This window comes from Bremia lactucae (assembly GCF_004359215.1).
Source record: "Bremia lactucae strain SF5 chromosome Unknown BlacSF5_NotPlaced_200_SHOA01000120.1_2678225bp, whole genome shotgun sequence".
Lineage (NCBI taxonomy): Eukaryota > Oomycota > Peronosporomycetes > Peronosporales > Peronosporaceae > Bremia > Bremia lactucae.
The window spans coordinates 2625141-2633540 of NW_027152213.1; the positions used below are offsets into that span (position 1 = coordinate 2625141).

Genomic DNA, 8400 nt, shown 5'->3' on the forward strand with positions numbered 1-8400 from the left:
AAGGCTTCTATCTCTTACAGATCAATGCGCAAGCCTTAGGAAGGCACATAACGCTTTAAGATCAAAAAGGGAACTGCACTTTATTTAATTATTTAAATCTAAAACCTTACCCTAGCTAATTTGAAAAATAGATTTTGGCCGCCAGATTTATATCTGGCGGCGACCACATTTGTTACCCATATTAAAAGGGATTTAAGTAATTAGCCATTTTTAGAATAAGATAAACTACAGGCGTATATTGGTGTGGGCCACACATTCTAAGAATCCAATCCATACTAGTAATATGGCCGTTGGCTAAAAGTTCAAATTAAAAATCGACGAAAATATGGCGCTGCAAGATTTATTTGCCACACATACATGTGGACAGAATGCGCACGTCACAGCTCAGCAAGGAAATGGCTGTCGACGCTGCCCTCAGCTCGTGCCACACCTTGTGCATTGCGGTCTATGATTTGGGCCCCAACGGAGAAAAAGACGCCATCAGATGCTGCGGTACCCAGTCATCAGCTGCTATTGCGTGCAGGTTTCGTGCGCAGAAGCGGCCACGGTCTCTTCGCGTTGCTTCCGCTCGGCCACCGCGTCATGGGCAAATTAGAAGCGCTGATCGACGACGAGATGCAAAAGATTGGTGGCAACCGTGTGGACCTGACCATTTTGACACCGAACGATATATGGAAACAGTCGGGCCGCTGGCAGAGTCGCGGGCCGGAGCTCATGACGCTCAAGGACCGACGCGAAGACCACCTGATTTTAGGACCTACACATGAAGAGAGTATTACAAGCCTCGTGGCGCTTCATTATAATGCTGCAGGGGAGACAGACTCGTCTTTAAGATTGTACCAGATTGGTCGCAAATTTCGTGACGAGATCCGTCCGCGATTCGGCCTATTGCGAGCGAGAGAATTCATTATGAAAGACATGTACTCATTTGACGTATCGTACGAGAAGTCAATGCAGACGTACCACGATGTCACGGCTGCATATAACGCGGTCTTAATCTCCAGGCTCAGACTGCCAGTCAGGCGCGTGGAGGCAGACTCTGGGAATATTGGTGGTAATCTCTCGCATGAGTTCCACGTGCTAGCGGATGTCGGAGAAGACGCGATATTATCGTGCTCGTCAGTCGAGTGTGATTACGCGGCAAACGTGGAAAAGGCAGAGGGGATCTTAGCGAAAACTAATACAGTTTCGGTGGAAACCAGCGTCGCCATATCAACAAAGCTTGACGATATTATTGCACGCCTTCAAGACGAGACTCGCAAAGAAAGTGCAGGAATATGGAAGGCTATTATGGAGCTACAAGAGGTTGCGGGAACACAAGGGTTTTCAATCAAATTTGTTTACGAGCAGAAGCAATTCGATCTTAAGAATGGAAAGTATGAAGCCAATCCAATCCCTCGAATGGCTCTTTGCTTTGCTCGGCACGATCGCGAGGTAAATCCTTTAGCAGCCAAACCGTATATTGGCGGCGACGAAGGTGAAATTATTGAAAACAAAGTTAAGATAGTAGAACTGCTATCGAATTGTGACCCGGCGTCAAAGCTATCTTTGCTACTCGATGATTCGTTGAAGCATCAATTGCACGCGTCACTAGCTGTAAAGGCTCTTTGTGCTGTTGCCGAGCTCCTGTCGAAGCAAAAGAAACACACTTGTATAGTCTGGGGGAACTTTCGATTGGCACAAGCTGGCGATTGGTGCCCACGCTGTAATGGTGGCAGCGGTGCGGTGCTTGAGGATAAGCGTGGGATTGAGGTTGGTCACGTCTTTTACCTGGGACAGAAATACTCGAAGCCATTTTGCGCAACGCACAATGATGCCAAAAACAAATCACATCCGCTTGAGATGGGCTGCTATGGTCTCGGTGTCAGCCGGCTAATTGCTGCGGCGGTCGAGGCCTCGCATGACGAATATGGCATTGTGTGGCCTACCGAAATTGCACCGTACAAGGTTCTAGTTATGTCAATTGGCGGAAAGAAGCGGGACGATCCTGTGTGCCAGGCTGCATGGAACATAGCTGAAAGGCTAGCATCCGGCAACGTGGCTGGCCTCGTGAGGGATGATGTTCTTCTTGATGACCGCTTGCGAGAGAGCCCGGGGTCGAAGCTGGCGGAGTCAGAGCTAATTGGCTATCCATTCCGTGTTGTTTTAGGTAAACGTTTTATAAAGGAAGGTCTCGTGGAGGTTCAAATACGAGCCACGATGGAGAAGAAATTCATGAAGCCGGAGGAGTTGCCATCTTTTTTCGTGGGAGTCGAGAACTTTAAATTTTAATTACAGAACACGGTTTTGAACGCACGTGTATTTTTCATCTAGAGTGATCACATTTGTATCCGCAGCTAGATTTAATATATCTAAGATTTTGTCAAGCAGAAAATTTAATACCTCGTGTTTAGTGATACATGCTCGTACTTTAGAAGTAAAAGTCATCAGATTTACGAGATCAGCAGTTTTAAGTGGAGCTTTTACCACCATATCATCTGACTTAGCTACATGCTCAACAAGAAAACAATCATTTGACCTGAGCTTTGTGCAACATAAATAAAAGTCGAGCGATAGTATATAAACACAGCTTTGGCCATTTAGAAGCGGCTCGAGCCTACAGAGCTTTTACGATGTTACGGCCACCCAAGGATTAGCAGATTATTTTTAATGTTTTCCTCGTAATGTAGCAAAGATCGGGATGGGTTAGGTGGAATAAATACTTTTGCAGAAAAAAGTATTTCCGGAAAACGCTCTCTTAGAGAACCCTCGACGAGATGGTGCTCGAAGAAATCTGTCCTTTCCGTCTTAGGAACCTGTTAAAGTTTTATCACAAAACCGTTGCTTGAAAAATTTGCCATTTTGCCCGAAAAATGGTGTACTTTGTGAAATGCCATAGGAACAGCATTGCTAATGGATGAACGTTTTGAGATAGGCAGTTTTTAGGTTACAAAATTCGTGTTTGTAATGCTGACCGCCAGAAAAAAATACGAGTTACAAAATCAATTAAATATCGGCGGTAGCAAGTCATTTACCAAGTCATTCCCACCGACATGGCTTCCAGCTGGTACCACAAGCGCCCAACACTTCAGAGTGTGGACCACTGTACACCTACGTATCCTCCTTCAGTAGAAAGCGAAGGTGCTTTGAAGGTTCGCAAGCATTCGAACTTCCTGCGCCGCAAAAAACGCCGACCACGGCCGCCAACGCGCGATGCTGAGCTCGAAATTGATGAAAGAGTCGAGCAGCTCGACCTCGACAATCGCCGCAGCACATTGTCCTCAATGTTTCGAGACCGTTTGACATCGCGGTCGTCGCGGTCGTCTTCGGACGCCATGGAGACATTGCAGACGCTAATGCAGCGAGATAAAGCCTTCCATATGGTGCGCCACGGCTCGGACCCGCTTTTAAACGACGCATTCTATGCCTCGCAAGTGCAATTAGGCAATTATGTAAAAATGGGCTGGCTTAAAAAGCAGGGTCACATGTGGAAGAGCTGGAAAATGCGCTTTTTTATTCTTTTCTCGGATGGCATAATCGCGTACTACAAAAATAATTGCAGGAAGAAAATAAAGGGCTGTATGCAATTAAATGATGGAGTCGTCTCTGTACAGCATGTGGATATTCGAGTGGCTGCCAAAGCTTACGTATTCCAGATTGAAAAAGGCTTTTACAAATTATTGTGCTCCTGCTCTAGTCAGATCGAAGCCGAATTGTGGGTCACAGCCTTGCGATCCGTCCGAAAAGCAAAGACGCCATGGTACGAGATGAATTTGACTGTGAACGAAGAAAAAGCTGGATTGAATGCCGTCACGAAACACTTGAATAAAATTTTTATTACTGACATGGTAGTCGCCGAAATGCTGGTTATATTTAAAGAGTATGATGATGATCACTCGTACGTGGCGATTCACAATTTTATAGTTGATTTGGATGACGCAATTATTGATCGGCACCATTTGTCGCTTTATCAGGATCCAGAAATTGAAATGTTGCCGGGAAATGAGCTCGTGCGTCTAATTAGGAGACACGTCGAAGACCGCGTTTTTCTTCCATTGTATTCCGAAGCATACGCAAGCTTAGAGACTGAGAAGCTGAAGGCTACGCGCAGCAAGGTGGAGCAAAACTTAAAAGTTTTAAAGCAAAAGGCGCAAGAAAATTTTGGCATCTCGAAGGACGTGTCGGTTTGTAATTGGAAGCAAGCTATTAGCGTGATCAATATGCTCGACTGCATGTCGCTTCCAACGCACAAACATGAAGTCATTTTATTTGCTGGCAAAGCTATTACAGAAGCGATTGCTCGGTATAACGGCGAACTCTTTGAGGTGACTGACGACGCGTTGACAGCAATTTTTCGATATGTTCTTACGATGTCATCGCTTTGTGATCTGCCTATACATCGGGCATTACTGAAGTTTGGATACTTACATCACCCAGCATGTCAAAATAAAGCGAATATAGTTGGAGCATTTCTGGAAGCAATTCGATGGATCGAAATCTATGAGCCGAAAGGTGAAAGCTACCAATTTGACTCTATGGCGCTCTCTGGATCTCGTGTTTCAGTATCGTTTTCGACCAATGATGTCGGGATTCAATTTACGCCGGATGGGAATGGCCGCGGCGCTATCGTGCATAGTGTTCGAAAGCAGTCACAAGCAGCTCTAAGCGCTGCAATAGTTCCTGGACTATCGCTGATTGCGATCAATAGCGAGCCAGTCATTGGCATGGCTTTTGACAAAGTCATTCAGCGTGTTCGGAATGCATCCTTGCCAAAGCGACTCACTTTTATGACGGAGTTTTTCTATTATCAGCTGCTGTCTCTAGACTTGGAGATGTTTCGCTATCTAACATGTATTGCAGCACGCCGTGGAGACTTGGACTCTGCTGGATGGCTGCGTTCATCGACTGTGGAGCTCAACGCGCTCTGCTCGTGGGAAAAGTCTCGAGGAAAGCAGGTTTTTGGGTTCATACCCGTGTCTGGAAAAGGATCGCCGCTTCACGCAGCGGTGCACAATGGCCAGCTTAAAATGGTTAAATTTTTGATTTCAATGGGAGCAGATGCTAATTTGTGCAATGGGAAGGGAAGACGACCGCTTCACGTCGTGAAGCAGTCCATCGACATGGCTTCGATCATTCAAAGCTTGATTGATGCAGGAGCTGATATCGATGCGACGGAGAACCATGGATTTACTCCGTTGATGTTTATGTGCTTTACGGTATCTCTCGAAGGTTCTGCGACGCTGCTAGCTCTTGGAGCTGATGTTCATCGTATTGCGTGGTCAAATGGTTTTTCGGCGCTGGAATTTGCAGTAAGAAGCGAGCGCACGGAGCTTGTCGAGCTTTGTCTTTCGAAGGGTGCCAATCCGAATGCACCCACGCTGAATGGCAATACTAGTTTGCATTTGGCCGCCGCTCTTCCCAATCCAGAAATCATTCTACTTCTGTTGCAAAATGGTGCAACTCTTAACGTGCAAAATCGGTATGGACAAACTCCGTTAGCAGTCTTGCTTGCATCCGATCCCGGCGGCTGTAGAGAAGCTCGAGCTTTGTGTCTCGAAATATTGATGTGTGCCGGCTGCCACAATGACAAACGAGATTTATTTGACCATCAGGTTTTATTTTTAGTCAATGCGTCAAGAGATTGTGATGTGGTAAGAGTATCACAAGTGCTTAAAGCCAACGGCATTGACGAAGACATCATTAAACGTACTTCTATAGAATTCCCACAATATGTCGGGTCTCTTGATTTGCAAGTGCCTTACAATGCGTGGGAGATGGTGGACAAGGATAGGCACACCTCGTCGTTTGCACGCTCGATAACTATTGACAGTTTGCTGCAAAGACTAATTTACGGAGTGGAAGTTGGTTTGGTCGAGCTTGTGGCTTTTGTGCTCTTTCTAGACACCTTCACAAGCCTCAACGAATTGGAAGAGCGCTTAAGCAAGCATGTTCGAAAAGGTAAACAGAGTAAGTCTACCGCGTCATTGGCGAATTTCCTGTTGAAATTGGCGTTATTGGATTTGACGTACTTATACTGTTGTGGGCTTGTGTGTTCAGGTGAAGGAATTATTCGACTTTTCATTTTTGTATTGCTTTTTAGTGAAGCAGAGACGAAAGAGGCTGGTGATCTTTATGATCGTTTCTATAGCCTTATATGCCAAAGTAACGGCATTTTGATCGAAAATTTAGTGCCGATAATTGATGAGTGTTTTGCACTTTACAAGCATTACTTTGGTCTACTTGGAGCTGGAAATTACGCACAAAACTACGATATGATTCCAGGAAGAATGACTTGTATATACGGTCTTGAGTCAAACGTCGAAATTTTAAATTATGAACCATTTCCGAATGACTTGCACCGGTAAATTATCATTCTTAAAAGCTCAATTCATTTGTCATTAATTTATATTTGCTGTAGGTATTTTGACGCAGAGCAGTGGGCTACACAGTGTACGCTTCTCACGCACGCTGTCTTCTGCAAAATTCCAGGTGAGGTGCATACAGGCATCCATGCATTTTTAGTTACATTCAAATGGAGCTGATTTTGCTGTGTGGGTCTCACAACACCATAGTTCAAGACTTAATTAAACCAGGATCAAAAAAATTATCACTTGAGTTCATCAGCATCAAACGATGGTTCCAGCACGTACGGGGCGCTGAAAAGTCGCATAATCTTTTGAACGTTAGTTTCGTTTACTAATTGACATTCATTGTATCTTTTTGTAGCTCTCAGCCTACGTGATAAATGCAATTCTTGTTCAAGATACTCCTGAAGAACGTGCATATGTGATTTCATTTTTCCTTCAGGTATTACCGTGGTAAACGTGTGCGACACAGCGTCCTTATCTTATTTTACTTTGATCAGGCTGCAGACTTTTGTATCTCGTTCCACAATCACGATACGCTAGCTTCTATTTTGTATGCTCTGCAATCGACTGCGGTGCAGCGGCTACGTAAGACAATCGACTGTGTACGTTTCCGACAATATACTCTAGATTATCAATTACCTAACAGCAAATTTATCTTGATAGCTAAGTTTGAGTGCGAAGAAGAAGATGAATGAAATGCAATTACTCTCGGACAAGGGTTGCCGTGAGATTAATAGACTAATGCGTAAGACCGCGAACCCAAGTATGCCTTATATTGGACTTTACCTTCAGGCAAGCTCTGCGTTGTTCTTCCACAGCTTAACGGTATTTGACGACTAATTGTTTTTAAATCTTAGAGCTTCGCCTCCTTAATCGAGTTGCCTGCCTCTGATAAAGACGGTTTCGTGAATTTTTATCGACTTCAGAAAATGGGCGAGCTCGCTATGGAAATTCTGCATCGACAGTCTGTTGCTTACACTCTCCAATTCGACGGAAATGTGGACGTACGATAGCAGCACAATAGCGTGCGTGAGATGTAAACTTAAGAATGTGTTTCTTTGTTTGTAGAAAATGCTTCATGTTTCACTGCCATATTCGTCTGAAGAGAGCCGATACTCTCGCTCACTGGAGCTAGAACCCCGTGAAGCGAATGCGGCACCATTGGATGATCGTAGCTCGTGTGTTGTAATTAATGATGACCTCGATCTGGAAAGTGAAGTGCGGGAATCAATAGGAGGCGATGGAACGTTTGGAATCCGTCAGTGGATTAGAAAGCATCAGGTCGTACACCGAAATCGCTCGCGCTCATCGCTGGTTGCTTCTTACGTGTGGGTCTAGCCGATTGTGGATGTAAAACAGCGCCAAATTTTGACTGTTTAAGATCGACCGAGCACATTTAGCAATTCGATCAAATGATGATGTTACCATTTCATCACGAGTCTTATTCTTTTAATCGTAATTTTTTTATTTTTTCTACCTCCAGGAGGGTGCGAGAATATTATTTTTTTTTTCGTTTTTTTATTAAGATAAAACTTGACACACGGCTGGATGGACCACATGAACAGGACGAGTCGACTACTATTTAGCCAGCTGAGAACGCAATCTTATCAGCGTATGCAAGAGACAGCATGGCCAATTGGATGCAATCTGATTTGAGAACGAACCTAACTATAGAAAGCATCAATGACAAGAGAATATATTGTGACCTAAACAATGGTCAATCATTTTAGAGAGTTTCACTTACGAAATGTAACGCAAAAGAATAGTGAGTCTCAAGCCCAAACATTTTCCCTATAACAAAGGAGTTGCGTATTTCAGCTACATGGACCCGTACGTTCTGTTAATGACATTGCAGGTGACGGTGACAAGTCACCTGCTACACCAATTGTAGGTGACTGATCCAAGTCATCGGCATCGCCTGACTCAGTGGCTACTGATAAGGCCGCCGGATCACCCAGGATGTGGTCCGTTAAACCTTCGGATTCTAACGTGACAGCCTGGAGGTTGCTCATCTCTTACGAGATGCGTCAAGGGATTGAGAACCTCCAATCCT

At 44.6% G+C, this 8400-nt stretch overlaps 2 protein-coding genes across 2 annotated transcripts; both read left to right on the forward strand.

The window, feature by feature from the left end:
- Positions 1-357: 357 nt before the first annotated feature.
- On the forward strand, positions 358-2271 carry CCR75_001540 (uncharacterized protein; the record flags this gene model as incomplete). The annotated part of the gene is made up of 1 exon (XM_067959642.1): positions 358-2271. One exon carries the CDS (start codon positions 358-360, stop codon positions 2269-2271), a length of 1914 nt encoding a protein of 637 aa, XP_067814593.1.
- A 761-nt stretch (positions 2272-3032) lies between these two features.
- On the forward strand, positions 3033-7482 carry CCR75_001541 (uncharacterized protein; the record flags this gene model as incomplete). The annotated part of the gene is made up of 4 exons (XM_067959643.1): positions 3033-4718; positions 6845-6949; positions 7274-7351; positions 7453-7482. The coding sequence occupies 4 exons, from the start codon at positions 3033-3035 to the stop codon at positions 7480-7482; spliced, it is 1899 nt and encodes a 632-aa protein (XP_067814590.1).
- Between the last annotated feature and the right edge of the window lie 918 nt (positions 7483-8400).